Here is a 23,230-nt window from a genome sequence, read left to right on the forward strand (position 1 = left end):
GAAAAGCTATCAAACTAAAGATATTGAATTTTGCTTTGAAACGATACCACCCACCTCCAGATTTGTTAAGAGGGGGGAAAAATCCCTGCTTGCTTATAAGCCTTGTGAACCGGGCTTTCCAGTATTTGTAGCCATAAAGCTCTTCTGATAGATATACCTGCTCTCAATGCCAGTCTCCCTCTAGTTATCTTTCTCAGTGTCCCCTTTCTCAGGCAAGCTAATGAGTCCTTTCACTCATTCTTCAACCTACTAATATTTAGCAAAGGCTTTCAGTAACCAAAACCAAAGGCCATTTTAAATTTTTATCTCACTTTAACCCTCCATGGCATATGAAAGTATTAACTATTCTTACCTTACGTGAAATTCTTTTACTTTTGTGCTACCATCTTCTAATTTTTCCTTCTATTTTTCATTTTCCTATTGGTTGCTGTTTCCTGTCGGCTTCTACTGGTTTCACTTCCTCTACCTCCCCCATTCAATGACAGTACTCTCAGAGTACCTTCATAATTGTCCTGCCAGTTATTCTAGTGTCTGTCTGGAATCTCCACTAGGATACCCACAGACTCATTAAAATGCCCCCAGACTGAACTTACATTTCCCCACAAAATCGGTCAACTTTGTGTGTTCTTAATTATGGTACTCCATCCACCCAAGTAAATTCAAGTTCCTACATTTAATCAATTACCACATTATCTAGATTCTACCTCATTATTTCTTGAATTCTTCCTTTCCCATCCCAGGCCAGTTTTTAGTTTAGCCCTTAAAAAGCAAAGAATAGGGGCACCTGGGTTGCTCAGTGGGTTAAGCCTGTGCCTTCAGCTCAGGTCATGATCCCAGGATCCTGGGATCAAGCCCCACACCAGGGTCTCTGCTCAGCAGGGAGCCTGCTTCCCCCTCTCTCTCTGCCTGCCTCTCTGCCTACTTGTGATCTCTCTTTATGTCAAATAAATAAGTAAAATCTTTTTTAAAAAGCAAAGAATATATCTTACCCATTTTGATCTTCTAATCATGTCTATAACATACTTAGCACTTTTAAAGTATGTATGAAATCAATGAAATTTATTTTATTTAAATCTAGTGTCATCACTAGAGATCTATAAACCTATGATTGTTTTGGGGCACCTTGGTGGCTCAGTGGGTTAAGCCTCTGCCTTCGGCTCGGGTCATGATCTCAGGGTCCTGGGATTGAGTCCCACATCGGGCTCTCTGCTCGGCAGGGAGCTTGTTTCCTCCTCTTTCTCTCTCTGCCTACTTGTGATCTCTGTTTGTCAAATAAATAAAATCTTTAAAAAACAAAAAAAAACAAAACAAAAACCTATGATTGTTTTGAGTTGCAAAGATTTTGTTACTATGTCACATTTTCATGTCTATTAGTGTCTAGCCTTTTCTCCTTCTCACTTTGACACAGAGTATGGTACAAAGATACATGTTTGAATGCTATGTACTTAGAGACTATATTTAAGTTATACTGTTTTCTAAATAATTCGCTTACTAACAGTAGTTTAATGACTATTAATTGAGAACTCAAAATAGCATGCTATTGCATTATGATCCATACAATTGTTTCATCACCCAGTAGCAACTAGCCTATGTTTTACAGGAGAAGATAACAGCGCGGTACGAGGGGGAGGGACATGGATGGATAATAATAGGATTTAGTAGAGGTAGAGAATTTTGACCCAAAACATCCAAGGAAACCAGATGGTGGAACAGAAGCATCTAGATAACACATATAACATGGTAAAAGATCAAGGATTTCCCAGTGTTGGTTATATTTATAGGTTTATAGAATTTTAGAGTTAATAGGGATCATAGAGACCTTCTAAATTCAAAATCTCTCATTTACCAAATAAGGACACTGTGACCTGGTGAAAGTAGGTGACTTGTCCAAGTTAGTGGCAGATCAGGACTACATACCAGGTCTTTGGGCTGTCCAGTTTAGCATTCTCACCCTTTATCTCCAGTGTGAAGTCTCTGATATCCAAAGATCTACAGTATGACACACAATAGAACTTATCTTCATGAATCTTCTTTGTTTAGAACATTAGCTTTTTAAAGCTTCCGGTGTAAAGGAATGTTTTACATTCTGAATTAATATTTCTCTATTCTATATGGTTTCTTTGCAGTGGTATTATCTGATATAGTAACTTATACTTCACCTAAAAGATTCCTACAATAATTACATTTATAGGTTTCTGTGTTACATGATTTATCTGATTACCACTGAAGAGTTAATCCTGGTGAAGGGTTCAATGAAAAAACTCATGTATGAGTCCTCTGATGTCGTGTAAGGTTTGTACTCCGACTGAAGGCTTTTCCACATTCGTTACACTGATAGGGTTTCTCTCCTGTATGAGTTCTCTGATGCACTATAAGGGATGAATTCTTAATGAAGGCTTTTCCACACTGATCACATTCATAGGGTTTCTCACCAGTATGAATTCTTTGATGTTCAATAAGGTATGCACTCTGGCTAAAGGCCTTTCCACATTCATTGCATTCATAAGGTTTCTCTCCAGTATGAATAACCTGGTGTACAGTAAGGGAAGATCGCCCAGTGAAATGTTTTCCACATACCGTACATTCATAAGGTTTCTCTCCAGTATGAATTCTCCGATGTTGAGTAAGAGATGAATTCTTGCTGAAAGCTTTTCCACACTGATTACATTCAAAAGGTTTTACTCCAGAGTGAAGTCTCTGGTGTTCTATAAGGTATGTACTTTGACTAAAGGATTTCCCACATTTGTTACATTTGTAGGGTTTTTCTCCAGTGTGATTTCGTTGATGTAGGGTAAGGGTTGAGCTTTTACTAAAGGCTTTTCCGCATTCACTACACTCATAGGGTTTTTCTCCAGTATGACTTCTCTGATGTACAATAAGGTGCATGCTCTGACTGAAGGCTTTCCCACATTCATTACACTCATAGGGTTTTTCTCCTGTGTGAGTTCTCTGATGAACTGTAAGATTCATGCTTTGGGTAAAAGCTTTCCCACATTCATTACATTTGTACGGTTTCTCTCCAGTATGAATCCTTTCATGTTGAATAAGGGATGAATTCTTACGGAAAGCTTTTCCACACTCTTTACACTGATAGGGTTTCTCTCCGGTATGAGTTCTTTGATGAACGGTAAGGTTCATGCTCTGGCTGAAGGTTTTCCCACATTCGTTACATTTGTAGGGTTTCTCTCCAGTGTGAATTCTTTGATGTACAGTAAGGGAGGAGCGTTCAATGAAGTGCTTTCCGCATACATTACACTTATAGGGTTTCTCCCCAGTATGAATCCTCTGGTGCTTAAGAAGAGATGAGCTCTGGCTGAAGGTTTTCCTGCATTCATTACATTCATAGATTTTCTTTCCTACAAACATACTTTGAGCTTTAATTAATTCAGAATTCTGTTTAGTGTCTTCGCCACATGAATTCTGATTATGGGGCCTTTGTCCCACAGGACAAAGGTTGTTGTTGTTGTATATCAAGGATTGACCTCTGACTAGAACATCTTTCAAATTCATGACCTCCACATGCCCTCCTCTCAGGGAGGGTTTCCTTATGAGTAATGGCCACTTGGTGCAGATGTCTGTCCTGGTTTTTCTCTTTTCCATCTAACCAATTATCAGGTTCCCAGGCTTCCCCTAAAGAAGGCCAGAGACCTCTTTCCATTATTACCCCATAGGATAAATCTTCAGTAATGGTGGACTTTGTCGTTGATTTTCTGGTTTCAAGTCTTGTCTCCCAGTCTGGGAAAAAAAAAAAAAAAATTCAAATATACATTGGTTTCTGTGTTGGAAGACAAAAAACTGTATATTATGGGAATGAGAGAAAGAAACTGAGAATAACTGTGGGGCACATGTGAGAGCTTTCAGAGATGTCCACAGTTAGGAAGAAAAACAGAAGGGAGGGAAAGAACAGTGAACCAGTTCATAAATAACAGAAGAACTAGAGGAGGTAGTAAGCAAAGTAAAGAGTAAGCCTATGGATGCAGAAGGGATGGACACTGAAATCATGGACCTCTGGACAAGGCTGAATAATGAAGATGGAATGAAGGGGAAATACAGATAAGCTGGGATCAGGGCAGGCAATCAGAAAGTCCTGGTATTCCCACCAGCAGTTTCTTCTCCCCTGCAATGCTGCCTCTAATTCTAACACTAAATCTTTGTACAACACTGCAGTGTGACACCATGAAAAACTATTGGCTCTGGAGTCAGACACACTTGGCTTTAAACCCTGGCTGTTAACTCACCCTCCTAACTAGTTGTTTCTCTGGATTTTAGTTTTCACGGATATAAAATAAAGATAAAAATAATCAGATGAGGATTAAGTGAGATAATGCATATAATCTACCCTTCAGGAGCACACTTGTTTGGAATATAAAATACCACAACCTACTTGAAACTTACAGGATGGTGACACAATCTAAAGGGTCCCTTCACCACCAACTTTCAACATGCTGTAAGTTTCTCATTCTCTTTAAGTAAGAGGGGCCTATAGGGCCCTACTGTTTCCTAAATACCAATTCGTTAGAGATGTGAACTGGTGGCAGGAAGAGGCAAAGCAGGATCTGTTAAGCTGCTTGAGATAGGACCTTGAAGGAGGGACCTTGCGACCACTCAGACTTTATTTTCTCAGATCCCACTTCTCATCCTAGACAAAAAGGCCAGGGGAAATGAGAGGCAGAGGACAGAAAACTACAGTCTGAGAATCAGCTGTCAGCTTGATCAAAATTACGAGAGCCAGGATCAATAATGAACCAACAAAAAGGCCTGTGGGCAGGAGGCTTTACTATGAAGCATGAGGTACGCATTAACTAGACCACCTCCTTGCAACCTGGCCTGCTTATGTAAAAAAAAAGAGAAAAAGTGGAAAGCCATGCAGGCTCCACTTCTAAAACACACACACACCACTAGATAACCCCAGAAAGGACCTATCCAATCAAGTGTGGATATCAGTGGGTGACACATGAACTGGAGGCTGCTTCCTGCCCTGTCACTATATCACATCCAACTGTCCAACCAAAGCTCTACCCAGTAAGCAACATAAAGGGCAAAAGAGGAGCCATTCACAGTTAGACAAATACAAACTCCAGACCGAACTGCCCTCATTCAAGATAAGTGATACACAGAAAATGACAAATTTGGAAACTATGTAGAGGTTCAAGAAATAAAATTTTGAAACAAAAACAGGAGAATGAGGGAAAAAAACATAAAAACCACCTGGAAAATAAATACTGGAAGAATAATGAAATGCTTCCAGTCATCAAAAGGTATCAAAAAGGAAGTAAACAAAAATAGTGACATTGGGAGGAGATTTTTGCAACACATGGCCCATACAGGACTAGAACCTAGATCTGGAAAACAGTGTCTGTGGAACACTAAGCCCACCAGAAAAATGGGCAAACGACTTGAATAAGCACTTAAGAGAGGGAAACATGGTGAGTAAACAAGCAAAGATACCCAATCTCAATAGTAACCAGGAGAAGGGAGATTAAAGCTTCAGTGAGTAACATCCACATGTGGGAAAAAAAAAGTGCAGACTGATAGTTTCAGATTTTAGAAAGATGTGTTGTAATGGAAATTTCACATACCACTGGTGGAAATGTAATTTGGTTCAGGTGTTTAAGAAAGTTTAACACTACCTAGTAATGTAAGATAGGCACAAAGACTGTGATTTCGTAAACCCACTAGTAGGTACATACGCTTAGGGAATCTGCTTTGCAAAGGTACACCACAATTCATAATTTTTAAGGTAATATTGTACATAAGGGCAAAAAACTGGAAACCACCCATATGTTACCAGCAATAGAATTGATAACTAAATTGTGAAATATTTATGACAGCAGAATAACTGAAAACAGTGAATGTTAAAAATGTCATATTTATGTCTCCCCAAAACTCATGTGTTGAAGCCTGATCCCCAGTGAGATAACTTTAGGAGGGGGAGGACTTTTGGAAGTCATTCAGTCATGAAGGTAAAGCCCTTATAAGAAGTGACACACATGACAGAGCTTGCTTCCCCTCTCTATGGTCTCTGTCAGGTGCAGATGCAGTGTGAAGCAGCTGTCCATGAAGCAGGAGGTGGGCCCTCACCAGGAAGCCAACCACGCTGGCCTCTCATCTCAGACTTCCAGCCTCCAAGGAACTATGAGAAATAGACGTCTGATGTTAGAGCTACTAAGTCTATGGTGTTCTGTCATAGCAACCTGAACCAACAGAGAACATTCGCTAAAGCTACGTAAAATAATCAGAACGAATAAATAACTTAAGCAAAGTCACACACAAAAATGTATATAGTAAGAGTCCATTTAGATCGAGTTTAAAAACAGACTAAAACTAAATGTATTGTTTAGAGGTTCCTTTTTGGATGGCAGGACTGTAAGTAAAGCAAGGAAAGGGAATTATCACAAATGTGAGAAGAATGGTTCTGTCTTGGGTAAGAGGACATGAATAAGGAGGCTCACACAAAGCATTTCTAATATACAAGCAATGTTCTGTTTCTAAATCTGGGTTCTAGTGCCCGAGTGTTTGCTTTCCTTATTATTTGTTCATCTTTATCGTCATGAACTATAAAAGAGAAGCAGTATGGCATAATGGTTAAGACAATAACTTTGGAACCAGGCTACCTGGCTCCACTTAGCTGTGAGACCTTGGGAAGGTTACATTAACCTGTGTTCCTGTTTGCTCAGCTGTTAAATGGCACCTAGTGTATAGTGTTGATGTAAGAAAATTAGTACTTATAAAGACCTCTTCTATGTAGATTTTTGCTAAATAGTACATGTATTTTACATATTCTTTTGTCTAAAGACATTTCTTAAAATGAGAACAACAAAATATTTGCAATTTTGGAAAATACTAGTAATTTTAGGTTGAAACATCACTATGTACTAAAGAAAACTTAATAGACTCCATATATCTTCATGGAATTTGGAGATCTAATTTAAAAGTTAATTCTGGAGATTTGCTGCAGGAAAAGAAAAATGGATTACCAACAATTTTTTTTTTTAAACTGACTGAAGCGATCGCTCCAGGAAGACAGTGAAGCCATGTCTTCAAGGGACTGAGGAAAGACCAATGTGACTCAAGAATTGCACATGGCCAGTACTCCATACATGTGTAGAGAAAACCAAAACACATTCTTAAATATGAAAGATTTAGTAATTATAGTACTCTGAAGCCATTCCTGAAATACTCCTTAGATATTTGATTTGAACAAAGGATTTAATAGTTTTTTTTTTTTAATATTTTATTTATTTGACAGAGAGAAATCACAGCTAGGCAGAGAGGCAGGCACAGAGTGAAGAGGAAGCAGGCTCCATGCAGAGCAGAGAGCCCGATGCGGGGCTCAATCCCAGGACCCTGGGATCATGACCTGAGCCGAAGGCAGAGGCTTTAACCCACTGAGCCACCCAGGCGCCCCTGAACAAAGGATTTATCCAAGAGTTCCAGAATGTCACTATTAGGATGCTACTAATATAGTAATATAATATGTTATATTACATAGTATATATAATACATCATATAATATTATATATTATATTAATATTATATATTACATAATATATATCTATTGTATATTGTATATAATATACTATATATTAATTATATGAATATATCGATACCATATATAATAATATATTAGTAGGACATGAGGGATGCTTCAAAAGTATTTGATAATATCCAACATTGGATCCTGATTCAAAAACAAAAGTATAAGCAATGTATCAAATACACATAAAACACCAGAATTCACACTAACAACAGAATCAAGGAACAGATGCTTACTATTTAATAGTGTTCCCAAAGTGTGACCAGCACATTAGACAACTTAGAGGAGAGGAAATTTTACTTTTCTCAGATCACATGACTGTCTCCCCGGAAAACATAAAATTGTTAGGGTAACTGTACTCCGAATTAGTGAAGTGTTGAGGCGGTGGGAGTGAAGCACTAAGGATCAAAAACTGTAGCTCTTCTAGGACTGGATGAGGTTTCAGATGCTTGCTATTTTGCTATCTCATTAAACAAGGACCCTGTTAACATGCACAGCAATATGCTTGGTCATTGATTGTTAGCTGTTATCATTGCCATGATTATTTTGTGTTAAAAAAAAAAAATACATAGCCCTCTCTTCCCTTTTTCCTAAATAGGACTTTGGAGTGATAGCTCATTCTCCTTATTGTCTTAGAATGTCTAGTTATAGGATTTATATAATCTTCGTACCCATCAGGACACGAACAAGAGCCCCCAGGACCGAGGCGTCTGGGAGAACACAGATCCTTCAGTCTTTATGGCTGACACTGGTCATAGAGGAGGCCAAGAGCCTCGACTGTACCCACTATACCCGCCCCAAGAGAACTGGGGCAGGTACAGCCCTCAGGCAGCAGGTCCTGTTCTTCCTACAGCAAGTTTCTATTTCTTTTTGTCTTTCTTCAATCCCCTATGTAGTTGGTAAGTTACTCCTTCCACTCCACCAGATAATTTCAGTATGCACCTGACTGGACTTCCTACTTAACACTCTCGCTACTTACTATACAGTGCATTCTCCATATAGCAGACAGACTGACCCTCTGAACATGAATTATCTCTTCAAGAATCACTATTGACCCAGGTGCTGATTAGAGTGCTAATGATGAACAAGACACATTTCTGCCCTGAGGAACTTATATTTCCATGAGAGGAAGAAAGGCAACCAACCTAATAAATAAGTAAAATACTTAGAATTTAAGTGGCATGCCTTACGGAAAAAAATAAAAGCGGTAAGGTGGAAACAGAAAGCATGATGGGTGAGGGGAATGGTTTGTAATTTCACATAGAGTCTTCAGGAAAGACCACAATGAAAAGGTGATATTGAAGCCAAGACTTTAGAGGCTAAGGACGGAGTCACAGGACTATCACAGGGAGAGCAACCCACACAGAAAGAACCACCAGCGCAGAGGCCCTGAGGCAGGTGTGGGTCTGCTCTGTGTAAGGATCAATGCACTTTGGATACTTCTGCATTTATTATGGTCTTTTAGATTAGTTTTCCTACTGATGGAGGCAAAGACATGGCTGTAGTAAACATGAAGGAGGCTCAGCTTAGCAGAAGGGACTCTGTAAATAGGGACTCTGTAACAGTATACAAATTCTGTGTTTGTGTACATATATGTTAATGCACACGTGCACACACACAGATTGTCACCAAGTACATTTCTGAGAATGATACAAAGTCATGTATAAAACACAAATAATAGGTTTCCACATTTAGGGGTAGTAAAGGGTGGCTTCCTGGAGGGCTTAAAATGTTACAGCATCCCTAACTGTATCTTATTTCATAGACATGATCTTTGGTAATAGATTTTAATACTTTGCACATGTTCTTGTTTGTTTCCTTCATGACTGTACTTCACCAACTGATTTAAGTCTAATGACCACTGATTAGAGGCTAAAACTTACTGCTTTCCACGTTGCTAATAATTCCCATCTTTGTCTCAACAAGTTTATTAGTGATAATGCTGTCTCTAACAGAACTATCTGCACATTTTCTACTTGGCTTTTATCAAATATAGGCAATATCTAATGAAGTATCAAGACCTATACACATGAAAACCTTAGTACAGAAAAAGAAAACAATTATCTGGGGTGCCTGGGTGGCTCAGTTGGTTGACCATCTGACTCTTGATTTGGGCTCAGGTCATAATCTCAGGGTCGTGGGATTGAGCACCATGTCAGGCTCTGTGCGGAGCATGGATTCTTTCTCTCTCCCTCTGTACCTCCCCACACCCCCACCAAACTCATTCTCTTTCTCTAAAAAAAAGTAAGAAAGAAAACAATCATCTAAAAGAAAAATTGGGCCAGGACATTAAGGTTCTATTTGTCACAGCAAGGCAGGGAAAGAAAGTTAACAACTTTTTTGTTTCAGAATTAGCATTAAACTTGAAGGCAAAACCAAAACAAAACCAGAAATCTGTGTTCAACTTCCGGCACATCATTCCCTCTCTGAACCGGTCTCTCCTACTAAGAGGGGGGCTGCAGTACCTACCCCATTAGATGGTTACAAAGAGTGAGTCATGATGGCTGGACAAGAGCCGAGCACAGCACTCAGTCCTCCACACTTTTTTGTCTTGGTTTTGAACAGAAGACTAAAAGGTAGCTTTATCTGGTAGTAACATCGAAACCTGGAAAAAACAAGACCCAGATTTAGCACACCACCAATTTTCTGGGCTTCATCCTCTGGCTCCACTTTTCTGGGGCTTTGGTTTCTCCTCTCTGCTCCTGTAAATATGCTTGAGTCATTTCGCTGGTAAACAAACCAGAGGTACTCAACCTTCATCTTGTCTCAGCTCTTGCCCTTTCTTCCTTGCCCTCTGAAGTGAACCCTGTTGAAACAACTAGTCTGTAATGTCTTTACTTGTTTGCTTCTTTACTCATCTACCCACAGCCCATTTCCCTCTGCAACAAGAGTGCCCTTCCCCACGCCACATCCTGAGCATCCTTCTGGCTAAGGCCAACAGCACCCTCCAGTTCTTGGTTGGCATGTTTACTCTCCCACTTTTTCTCTCTTCCCTTGGCTTTCCCTACATTCTCTCCTCCTTTGATGACTCTTTCCGTCCCCTTCACTGGGGCATTTTTGGCCCCAAATCAATCTACTGTCCTGTAGGGTCCCATCCTTGCTGCTTTGCCTTTCTCATTCCTTCATCCTGATAATTAATAATACTCATGATACAAATGTCACAGATACGATTGCAACTTTCAAACCTGTATTTTCACCTCATTTCTAAAAATTCTACTTGATGTCATTCAATATTCACTTAACAAACATATATTAAATACCTACTCTGGCAGGCAGCATGCCAGGCAGGGGATATAAAGCAAAGTTAGCTCAATCATGACAATTCAGTGAGCCTGAATACCAGTGGCTAGACAGACATTCAGAGAGACAAGGCAAAATATAATGTGAAATGCAAGCATAAACAAATGAAGAGTCTTTAGATTTAGCCCAACAGAGCAGTCTGAACAGTAAAGAGAGAGGAAAACCCAGGATCAAGAATACATGCGTTTGCCTCTGCTGCCTCCAGAAAACCCAATAAAAATGACAGTGGGATAATGAAAAGGCATATATAAACCTACTAAAGTAATCTAGAGAACAAGGGGAAAAAATGCTGCAAACATATACCAAAAAACGAAGCAAAGAGAAAACAACAACAACAAAAAGCAACTTAAATATTCTCATACAGACAAATAAATGCATGCATTAAAAATATTGCTGTTAAGAAAGAAGGAACACTCAGGATGAGAAGGTGGCTCATAGAAATTTAAAGATATAATAGAAATAATTTTTTTTTTTCCAGAAAAGGACTGAAAGACTAACTTTAAGGAAATCTTTATATCTCCTGGCATTCTTCCCATTAAACAAGGCCATGTAGGATGCACCTTCTGCTCCCTGGACTCAGAATGGTTTCCTACTATGGCCCATCACTTTGTGAGTTACCTGTTCAACATACACCTTCAAAGAGAGGCCCTCTCTGATCACTCCTTCTAGAATAAAGCTTCTGTTAACTGATCTAGTTCCGTTTTGCTGCTTGCTTTTTCCACATAGCACGAGGACTCTACGCTATTCATTCCCTTCCTTTCCTTTCCCTTCTCCTTCCATGCTTGCTTTCTTTATTAATTTATTGTTTCTCCCAGTAGACTATAAGCTGCATGGGGAAGCTGCCTGTCTTGTTTAGTGCTGTAGCCACAGTGCTAGGAACAGGGCCTAGTGCTCACAAAATGTTTGTCGAATAAAAAGATTATTTACATAAGATTAAATACAAATAGCAGTAGTAATCAAACCACAGAATCTATAGTAAAGGCAATTAAAGCTACCTTCAGGGATCATTTTATATCTAATAAATTAGCATTAAAAGGCATAAAATATCCAAAGTTGTGCAATGTGTAGCAGGAGTCATAAAAAATACATCTTTTGACCCAGTGATTCTTGTAAAATCCTATTCTTTATTATTTTTTAAAGATTTTATTTATTTATTTGACAGAGAGATCACAAGTAGGCAGAGCGAAAGAGGGGTAAGCAGGCTCCCTGCTGAGCAGAGAACCTGATGCGGGGCTGGATCCCAGGACCCTGAGATGACCTGAGCCGAAGGCAGAGGCTCAACCCACTGAGCCACCCAGGTGCCCCAAATCTTACTCTTTAGAAAGCTTACTGGAAACTGGCATTCATAAGATTCTTTGTTTTTTTCCCCTATCAATATGTTCTTTTACTGATTTCTTTTATTGCTTTATACTTAGGTAGCCATATACTATTCAGAGATTTTAAAAATATGTGCCTATCCCTTTAATTAAAAAAAAATTATAAGAAGAAATGCTTTCACATTGAGTACAGAATAAAAGACTGTAAAATGTTTTTTTTTCCCCTAGAAGAAAGTCAGTGATTACCTCTAACAGAAATTTCATTTGTGAGGGGGATTAGAAACCAGTTAACAAAGACTAAAAAAGACATTAAATGTTTGGAGGAGAATGGAATCCAGATTGAAACCCGAGGAATGAGAAAGGGAATGTATAGAACATGAGGTTACTAGTGAAAATAGAAAAGCTAACATCATCTTCATTTGTTTTCAAATGAAGACTAAAACACATATACACATATACAAGTTTGCAACTCAGGGAGAAAAACCTGTTTCCTTTAAGAAAGCTGACAAACATTTAAATAAATGAAGCCATGGATATAGATTGTGGCTGAGAAGAAAGACTCATGAAACAGAGGAAAGAGAATATAAAGTGGAAGAAGATAGAAAGGGATTCAAACTACAGATGAAGACAGAAAAGCAATAATAACTGGTACGTTTACTGATGTTCACAGCAATAAGTAAGTGCTACAAATGTAGTACTCATTTGATCCTCCTACACTCTTACTTCCCTCCGTGGTGAGGGCTTTTGCGAGATGGATGATGGATAAGTGACATGAGTAATGCAGAGACCTTTGAGGAAATAAACGGCAGGCAGGGTTGCAGTCACTCCAGGAGACGGAGGGAGCTCCGTGGGGATTTCCGTGGGTACACACTCATGTAACAAGTCGCTGCAGTCTGATGTGTACTTGGAAAGAGGCACGCTGTTAAGTCCATTTGTCATCCAGCTCAGTTCTGCAAGTTCCAGCTGAGAAATCACATTTGGTTGGAAAGCTGATGCCCTGCTCTGGGGGAGAGACACTAAATTTGGGTTCTGAACTGAGTATAATAACCACTCCTAGTACCAGTCCTTGTCCCTTCCCCATCAGGCCTTCTGAAGATTCCATTTTCCATTCCATGTCCAGAGAGGACACCAAGCAACCATCCTAAAACAATGATCTATCAACGAGGATTGCAAGTGCAAATTCCTGAATTTCCGTGGTTGTACAAGGTGGCAGTAGGTGGGGAAATTGTCAGTAGGGAGGTTTTGAATTAGAACAAGAGGTCTTACCCAGTGAAACCAAGTCACTGTAGTTCTGTAGTATCACTGTCCCATACAAGTTCCTCTGAGCAGAATCCAGACAAATCCACTCCTCCCAAGTGCAATCCACAGACACATCCTTGATGGTCACTGACTACTGAAACTATGTATTCCTGCTCAGAGGATGATGCTAATAAAACCCCCTGAGGGAAGTGGGGAAAAAAAAAATCAGTGTTAGAAGGGACAGAATAGAGATCTGTGTGAGAAAAATGTCTTACCTGCCAAAGGAAACTAAACAAAAAATGTACATTATCGTGAAATAACCAGAGAAAAATGTAATATAAAGTGCTTTGGGGTGCCAGGGTGGCTCAGTTGGTTAAGCATCCAACTCTTGATTTTGGCTCAGGTTGTAATCTCAGGGTCCTGGGATCGAGCCCCATGTTGGGCACGGAGCCTGCTTAAGAATTTCTCTCTCCCTCTCCCCTCACCCCATCATATGTGCTCTCTCAAATAGTTAAATAAAATGAGTAAATAAAAAGAATGTGCTTTGACTTGTAAGGATGGGAAGAGGAGGTATTAGAGAGTAATAGGGAAAGGTACTGAAGGCTGCCCTAGATTACCACTGGCAAAGAGTAGGTTGTGTTCTAATGGCCTCCCATTTACCCTGTTGGTGAAGGAGGGATCCCGTACCTTACAGAGCACAAGATGACTAAACACATGACACCCAGCAGAAGAGGCTGATAGCAATTTACCAGTCACATGTTCTCATAGCCTGGGGAAGGAGGAACTACCTCCCCATGCAGAGCCACTCAGGGAGTGTACTTGTGACCCAGCAGAGGCTGTGGGAGGCAGGCTTTTTAGTGACAAGAGAGCAAGGTGACCCTTGGTTAGGGGTCGGAAGTAGGAAGATGCAGTCGGCTTGTTTGAACAATTTCATGGGCTGGTAGGGAAGCAAAATCTATTAAGGTTGAGGACTGGGAGGGGTTCACCGGTCTGGCTTATAGGGCAGTTAGCTAGGTAGGGTGCTTTCCCTGCTGGGCTGGGGAGGAAGACCCAAGGGAACTCATAGCCAGGTCTTTGGAGCCCCATGAGGCTCAGCGATGTCCAGGCAGCACATTGAATTTCAGGCTTTACAATATAGGCAGAATCCCAGTTAATGGAGGAAGAGCATGTACAAACATGGTACCTGCAGAATATGGTTGAGAAGTCCAAGAACACATCCAGCTTAACCTGAAAGTGGCATTTCAGATTTCTAAGCCCATTTCAGCCCTGTTCTCTAGCTCTTAGATTAGGAAGTAAAGCACAATAAGCATTCAGTATCTGTTTAATGAGTGTGGTGGTTGATTTTATGTGTCAGCTTGACTGGGCTAAGGTATGCCCAAATAGATAGTAAAGTGTTATTATTTCTAGGTGTTTCTGTGAGGGTGCTCCCAGTGAGTCAGTAAACCGAGTAAAGGTCAGCCAGCAGCAATGTGGGAGGGCATCATCCCATCCATTGAGGCCCAAAGAGAACAAAAAGGCTGAGGAAGGACAAATTTGCTGGTTCTGCTTGAGTTGCAACAGCCCTCAGACAGTACTCTTAGCTCTTGAGCTTTCATACTCAGACCAGGACTTCACCCTCAGTCCCAGATCTCAGGCCTCTGGGTTTGGAGTAGCACTACACACTGGCTTTCCTGGCCTCCAGATTGCAGAAGGTAGATCGTAGAAGGTAGACTCTTCAGCTTATGGGTTCTGTTTCTTGAAGAAGCCTGGTACAAGGAGGGAGCACTAACTGAGTACTCACTGTTGTACTGAGTTTTGCACTAATAGGAGAGTCACACACCTCACCCCATTAACCCATGTGACAACCTGCTAGATTGCTAGCACTAAAGTCATCATTTTACAGATGAAGAATCTGAGGATCAGAATGGCTAAATAATTTCTCCATGATCACACAGCTGGGACTCAAACCCAGGGCCATCTCTCTCCTCGTGTTGTTAGAGAAAAAGGCCAGCCCTCATCAGAGCAAGAAAGAGAGGGGGAGAGGGAGAGAGAGAGAGGTGGGAGGGGTGGTGGATATGGAAAGAAGTAAGGACAAGGAAATGGAGATAAAGCCACTGAGGAGGCTTTCATTTAAGGACAAAGAGTGCTGTGCTATGTAAGTGGGCAAAGGGGAGAAAAGTAGTGGAGAGAAAAGGTCTGGATACCAGAGATGGGACGAAGCCCATGCCTAAGCAATATGTGTACTTTACATTCCGCTCACTGTGAACTTCTAGGAAAAGTGTAAGCACTGAGACAGAGTTCATTCTCTTTCTACCTCATTATTTCCTCCTAATATTTATTTAATTGATATATCAATAGAATGTTAAAAATCACAAATATTGTCAAAAAATGTGAAGGTAGCTTCTAGAAGGACGTAAAATGGCTGAATTTCCATTTTATGAAAGGAAAAAAAGGAACCAAGAAAAATCATCAGTTTAACAAATATAAAGAAAGGAAACAAGAAAGCATAATAAACATAAATCATTAAATAATCAGAAAAAAGACATGATACTTATGTAACAACATACTTACGTAACAACATACGTGAATGAGTTGACTTTCTTTATTAAAAGACAAAAACTCTAAAGTTGGTTTCAAATCTAGCACATACAAGAGATATACCTAAACCACATACCAGAAAGTTAAAAAGTGTGTATGTGTGTGGGGTGAGGGGTGGCAGGGTAGAGACAAGATACAGCGGGCCAGTGTAAATAAAAAACAAGGAGAAAAAAAAGAAACTAGGAGGAGAACATATGAATATCAGATAAGATAGAATGTATGTGGGAACAGGAAAAAAGGTAACAGAAATAGGATATTCTCTTTCCACAAATTAAGCCACCTTTTTTTTTTTTTCCCAATGAATTGCCTTGTTAGCTGAATATTGGGCAAAATTAAAAGCCCAGATTCAGACTCCTGTGGGCTATATGCGAGTATTCCCCACTTCCTGGATTCTCATCAGCTTCAGTGCAGAGCTCCCAGAGCTTACTGTCCCAGAGCTTATCTCTATTGTAAAACCTCCTGTGGACCCCTGAGTTATATAGAAGGGCTCTTAAAGACCAAAACTTAATTCTATTGTTCACAAAACATATTTGTTGTTAATCCCTTCAGAGGTTTTCCCCTTTCACCTTTCCACTTAGTATGGTCTTTTCTTCCCAGTGCTACATTAAAAGCACAGGTTAACTCATGGTGTTTGAAATAAACAGCTTCATGGGTTTGTCTCTTTCGTGCAAGGGTTTTCTTAAACCTAAAGACTCTGGCTTTTTGATATTGTTATCCTTTGAAAGACTAAGAACCAAATGGAATAAGTGGGGATATTTTAAGTGATCAAAGCACAATATATAAAGAAGGTATGACAGTGATGAAGTTTGAGGCACCACAGCAACACAGTGTCTTTCTTCAGATATAATTCTTAGCAATCCAATTTTTATTTTACTTTTTTAAGATTTATTGAGAGAGAGAGAATGCATGCACAAGCTTGTGAGTTGGGGTGGGGGTACACAGGCAGAGGGAGAGAATCTCAAGCAGACTCCCTGCTGAGCACGGAGCCAAACATGGGGCTCAATCCTAGGACCTTGAGATCATGACCTGAGCCAAAACCAAGAGTCAGATGCTTAACTGACTGAATCACCCAGGTGCCCCCAGCAATCCAGTTTTTGTTGTTGTTGTTGTTTTTTAAATCTCAGTCATGTTTAAATCACAGTCACAATAGCAACAAAAAACCAAAATACCTCAGAATATACTTAACATTTAACAGGGATATGCAAGATCCTTGTGATCAAACTTAACAAAAGCCATTATGAATGATCTGAATAAAATGAAGGGTAGTTTTTTAATAGGAAGAATAAACACTGTAAGAGATGGCAGTCTTCCTCAAATTGATATAGATTTAATGGAATTCAAATCAGAATTACATACTTTTTAACTGTTACTGTTGAAACTTGATAAAAAGTAAACTTGATAAAATTTGACTATAAGGTTAACTGTAAAAGAACAGTACTGTAATGCAAAATTTTGGAAAGAAAACCAAGGGAGAATTTGCTTTATGAAATAACAAAATAAATTCTAAAACAACAAATAAAATAGTGTGGTACTATAGCAGAGATAGAGCGAATGAAAGGAATCCAGAAAAACTTACGTAATGTATATATAAACAAACATAGCATACATTAAAGGTAGCATTTCCTATCTCTGGAAAGAAGCAGATTATTCAGATTATACCAGTTGGAATGCCATCTCTTCCAGAGTGCCACTCTGGCTCTGCCCAGCTAAAACAGACATCACACTCCACCATGCCGCCCTGCTATGTGGCCTTCACAGCACCTAACAATGTCCTCAGTAATTATTTCTTCTCTGCTGCCTCCCTTTCTGTTAGACAGGACCTAGGAGAAAGGGACTGAGCCTGTCTCACCCACCACCATTTTCCCAGTGTCTAGAATACTGCCTAACACGTGGTAGGCAGGCGCTCAGGCCCTGTTGAGTGAACGGATGGACGACAAAATACTACACCACATTGTTAAATGAAGTTAGATTCCAACCTCACGTTAATATATGATAAATTCCAGATAGCTCAAGGATGTCAGTTTAAAAGAATAAAATTAATAGGAAACGTAGAAAAATGTTTATATACTTTTAGGGTACAGAAAGCCTTTCATAGCATGATTCCAAAGCCAAACAAAGGGAAAAGGAAAGTTAACTGCATAAAACTCCAAAACTTAACTTATACCAGAAGATGTTATAAACAGATTTAAGAGAAATGACAGGGAATAAATAATAATGATTTATGGCAAAGGATTAATGTCCACACTGCATAAAGCCTTCTTTTATATATAAACCACCCAGTATAAAACAGGGCAAGCATGTAAACAGGTATTTAAAAGGCCAGAAGAATGTGTGCCTGTGCTTATTTTTGACAGTTTGAGACCTGCAACTATATATTATAGTCTTAAAAAATTTTTTACAACTATACACCTAGTATGTATATTCATAAAAAGAAGATGTAGTTTAAAGGCAAATACAAGTCCTATTTGGGTGATTCATAGTCCCATGACCAGCCTACAAAGGAAAGATGGAAAAAGGAGAACAGCGCCAGTGCTTCACTGATACATCCTAGGTCCAAGTGTCAAGGTCATCCGAGACAAAGACTGAGGAGCTGTTCCAGGTGAAGGGAGGCTAAGGAGATGTGACCGCTGAATGCCAGCTGTGATCTGGATTAGGTCCTGGACCAGATAAAGACCCAATTTTTGGCAAAATTTTTGTAAGGTTTGTAGGTTAGCTAACTGTACTGTGTCCACGTAAGTATCTTCATTTGGTAATTATATTCTGGTGATGTAAAATGAGAGCCTATTTTTAGGAAATACATACTGAAGTATCCAGAAATCAAACCAGTGATTGCCTGAGGCAGGGGATGTGGACTGGAAGAGGGTGACAACTTTTTCTGGGGTGAGGAAACTGTTAATGTAGCTTGACTGGGGTAATGACTGTGTTGGTGCATAAATTTGTCAAAACTCAATGAATAATATGCTTAAAATGGGTTATATTATGTAAAATTATACCTGGGGGTACCTGGGTGGCTCAGTGAGTTAAAGCCTCTGCCTTCAGCTCCGGTCATGTTTCCATCGAGCCCCATATCGGGCTCTCTGGTTAGCAGGGAACCTGCTTCCTCCTCTCTCTCTCTCTGCCTGCCTGTCTGTCTACTTGTGATCTCCGTCTGTCAAGAAAATAAAATCTTTTAAAAAATAAAATAAAATAAAATTACACCTGGAAAAAAAAAGCTGATTTAAAAACTTAATTAACACTATTTTAACTAAATAAAATAAAACCAAGCCTCCTGACAGCCAACCACAACCTTCATCAACCAAAATCTTCCGAATGCTCCCCCTTTAAAGCTTCTTTTCTGGAAACTCCCTCTTTCTTCTATTTTTGTGAGTTATGATGACTTTTATAACTGAGCTTGATAATACTAAGAAAAGGTAGGACAAACATAAATCACAGCAGTTAGTACTTGTCTTCTTGAAGCCTTTGAAACTTGTTCTTTTGATAAATAAGCAAGTGACATATCTGAGAGAGCACTAATACATGATCTTATGAATAGAGAAAAACCCCGTGAGTCCCATGGGATAGGAAACAAAGTTAAGTAAGCCTAACCGTAAGAAACAAAACAAAACTTAGGGCCTCATGGGGCCAAGTCCCCCTGATACCTTCTTTTTCCAGAGCAGCAACAACTCCAGGTTCTAGTAAAACTAGCAGATTCCATTTTCTTTTTTTTTTAAGATTTTATATCTTTATTTGTTTGTTTATTTGAGAGAGATGACCTCTCTTATGTTCCCTCAGAGTCCGTAATCCCAATAAGCACCCAGACCATCTTTCATATGATTTTTGTTCCTTCGATGATGCTTGAATGGCACCAAAAGCTCAGTAGGCCAGGGCTTCCAACTGAATAAAGAAGTAGGCTGCTGAGGACAGAGCTGAGGTACACTAAGGGGGGCTTTATGGGAAATATCCAACATTCTGAGATCACAGTAGCCCCATCCTCTGCAGTGAAGCCCACATATGGTACAGGTATAAGTGCTAAGGAGTAAGGGAGAGGGTTTAGAGAGAAACATGCACTCACCTTAGCTGCCAGGGGCAGAGGCCGAATAGCCATCACCTTCTCTTTCCTTCCTGTGCCGTCCTTCTAGGGGATGGGCAGGATCCAGAGGAAGCAGAGCTGAGGGAAGGAAAAGAAGCCATGAGAAATGAGACTCCTGCAAGAACAACAAATAAAATACCTACAGATCAACCAAATAAGAAATGTATGGTACCTTCTTAAGGAAACAATATTTTTTATTCATGAAGTTTATTTTGCTAAGCTTATTTAGATATATAAAGGGTGAACAGAGAAACATACCATACTCCTGGATAGGCTGTCACAATATCTAAGTTGTCGCTTCTTTGAAATTAATTTATAAACTTCACATATTCCTAACCAAGTTATCCTTAAGTAATAGTATTTTAAGGATAATTATGGAAAAGATCTTTTTTTTTTTTAAAGATTTTATTTCTTTATTTGACACAGAGAGAGTGAGCACAAGTAGGCAGAGAGGCAGGGCAGAGGCAGAGAGAGAAGCCGACTCCCTGATGAGCAAGGACCCCGATGTGGGACTCGATCCCAGGACCCTGGAGTCATGACCTGAGCTGAAGGCAGACACTCAACGGACTAAGCCACCCAGGCGCCCCAGAAAAGATCTTTTTAAAAGTTAAGTGTGTCCTTTAAGGACAGCCAGGAAACATTTGAAAAGGAAGAGTGGTGAGGGAGAACCTGCCCACCATATATGATAGCTATAATAATTAGAACACACTGTGATGGAACAGACTGAGTCATTCATGCACCAGATACAATGTTGACCACCTACAAGCAAGATTCCTAGGGGAATGGATAAATACAGCCATAAACAAAACAGATAAACAAGTTTTCTCCATACCGTCATGGATTATAGTCTAGAAGAAAAAAAGGATCAGTAGAACAAATTAAAATCCTGCCAACACAAACAATTCAGAGAACATTTTATATGTAAGAATTCAGGATATGAAAAAGTAACTTCTCTCATCAGTGAAAAAAGAATGAATTAGTAACTTGGAACGAGGGCTTACCATTTGGAAAAGAATAAAAATTTGCACATTAAATCAAATTAAAGTACTAGAAGAAACTGCAGATGAACATTTTTGTGATAATGGGATAGACAACTCCCTAACAATGATATCAAAGACCCAAACATGAAGGGATGGTTTTCATGCCTAACCATGAGAAAATGTAACATTTCTACCTAGTAAGAAAACACTGTATCAGATACAGAATTTAAAAACAAAACTCACCATTTCATAAAATACTCCATTAGTGTTCAAAATACACATTTAAACAACCCTATTGCCTGCACTTCTCAGAAAGTTGGAGAACAGGAACACCCAGACTTGGAGTGGGTCCATCAGACATCCTTATCTTGCAAATGCTTATGAACTACTACCGTTCTGGAGAGAGTAAGGTGGGAGGGTATCAAAAGTCTTACAGTATGATCCAGAAATTTTCATATGAAGAGATTTAAAGAATAAGAAAGCAATGCAAAGATGTATGGCCTATATGGTTTATAATATGAGGGGAAAAAAATCCAGAGAAATAATGTAAAGGCCTAAAGGAAGGATTGAATATGACACAGACACTTTTTCTTCACGCTCTTTAAAATGACGCTTGTTTTTAAAAATTGATATAACTATGTTTTCAAAATATTAATTTTTTTAAAAGTTTTAAATGTTTTTATCTAAACATTTGTAAAAAATCATGGAGCTCAGTATTTGTGCACTTTAAACCCCTTCCAAATGTATATCAAAGCTCCGTCTTTAAATGGAGAGGACACTAATGTCCACATCTTTGTGTAGAAACAAAACCTTCCTATGTTTATATGCCGACATGCAGATTTTGACAGTTTTCAAATAATTTTTTATTTGAAATGCTCCTCTGGATTTTCTAGTTTTCCTATAGTGAACTTATCCTTTTTGGGGGACTGGGGGAGACGGAGAAAAAATGGCTTTAAAAAAATAAAACGATTCCCTGAAATAGAAACCTGCACGGGGTCGACCTCCCCTCCCCATTGTTAGATGGGTCAAGTGGGTTCCACAACAGCACCTCTCGGAATCAGAGACCGCAGATGGCGCGTCCGCGAGATAAGGCGGACACAAAGGGCAGGTGCTGGAGCCCCCAAATCGCGCACCAAGTGCAGCACCCCCGGAGACTTCTGAAGTGGGGCCCGGGGAAAGCCCGCGGTGGGGAGGAGCCCAGGGTTTGAGTGACTCCCAGAGCCCTTGGGCCGGGGACCGCAGCACCACGTCCCCCGCCCTCACCGCTCCCGACAGGTGACGGCCCTCATCTCTCGGTGTTCCCACCCAGCCGGGCTCCCGGGGCGAGAGAGGGCGCACCTGGAGCGAGCGGCCCGACGCCGCGCGGGGACTGAGAGGACGCGGCCCCCAGACCATCCACCGCCGGTCACGCCCCTCAGGGGCCTCGCCCGGCAGTCCGGGCCTTCTCCTGCGTGGGCCTCCGCCCGGCGCCAATCCCATATGGCGCGTCTCACCCCGGCCCCACACTCACCCTCTCCCAGCAGGAGCGTGAGCAACGGGTGCGGACGCAGCCCTGCCCGGCGCGTACACCCCGGGCGACGGACTACATTTCCCATAAGGCTTCAGGGGCGCGGCGCGACAGTCACTGCGCGGGTGCAAGCGGGAGGGCGGGGGCGATCCCGGCGGTAGGACAGTGGGAGTTTCCAGCATGGCTCCCTCGCGTTAGTGGGGTTTTGTCTTGGGAAGCTGGGAGGGGCCGGGTTACCCCGAAGAAGCCCCTCCTCGTTAGAGCCTGTGGATGCTTAACCAATGCGAAGGGGTGAAGGGATAGAAAGCTTTAACTAGCCTCGTTTTACTCTTGTGAAATGACGAGTCACCTGCAAAGTTGTCGGAAGAATGTAGTAACTTACCGTATACGTAGTGGGCCCCCCGTGAGTGGTGATTACTGTACTCCGCCACCCCCCCACCCCCACCGCTAGCTAGGCGCTCAAGATTGGCACAGTGTAGAATGCCGGGGAAAAGTCTAATTAAACGTGTGGCCAGAGTTGTTTCAGCTAGATCTATCGCCGGAACTTGGAGAAATACATGACATTCGGGACCTGTCAGTATGGTGGCATAGATTGTGATACTTGGCTTTATCAAGATAAATGCTGTTTTTCTCTGCCTCTTTCTATTGCTGTGACAGAGACGTGACCAAACCAGATTCCTCTGAGTCCTCTTTCTACCCGGCCAC

General features: G+C 40.5%; 1 protein-coding gene across 1 annotated transcript; it reads right to left on the reverse strand.

The window, feature by feature from the left end:
• Positions 1 to 1,440: 1,440 nt before the first annotated feature.
• On the reverse strand, positions 1,441 to 22,575 carry ZFP2 (ZFP2 zinc finger protein). The gene is given in 6 exon segments (XM_045999128.1): positions 1,441 to 3,432; positions 3,434 to 3,735; positions 10,007 to 10,142; positions 13,420 to 13,592; positions 20,021 to 20,116; positions 22,357 to 22,575. Coding segments are annotated over 2 exon segments (1,395 nt in total). The 5' UTR covers positions 3,659 to 3,735; positions 10,007 to 10,142; positions 13,420 to 13,592; positions 20,021 to 20,116; positions 22,357 to 22,575; the 3' UTR covers positions 1,441 to 2,262.
• Between the last annotated feature and the right edge of the window lie 655 nt (positions 22,576 to 23,230).

The sequence above is a fragment of the Meles meles genome, chromosome 3 (genome assembly GCF_922984935.1).
Source record: "Meles meles chromosome 3, mMelMel3.1 paternal haplotype, whole genome shotgun sequence".
In the NCBI taxonomy this organism is placed as follows: Eukaryota; Metazoa; Chordata; class Mammalia; order Carnivora; family Mustelidae; genus Meles; species Meles meles.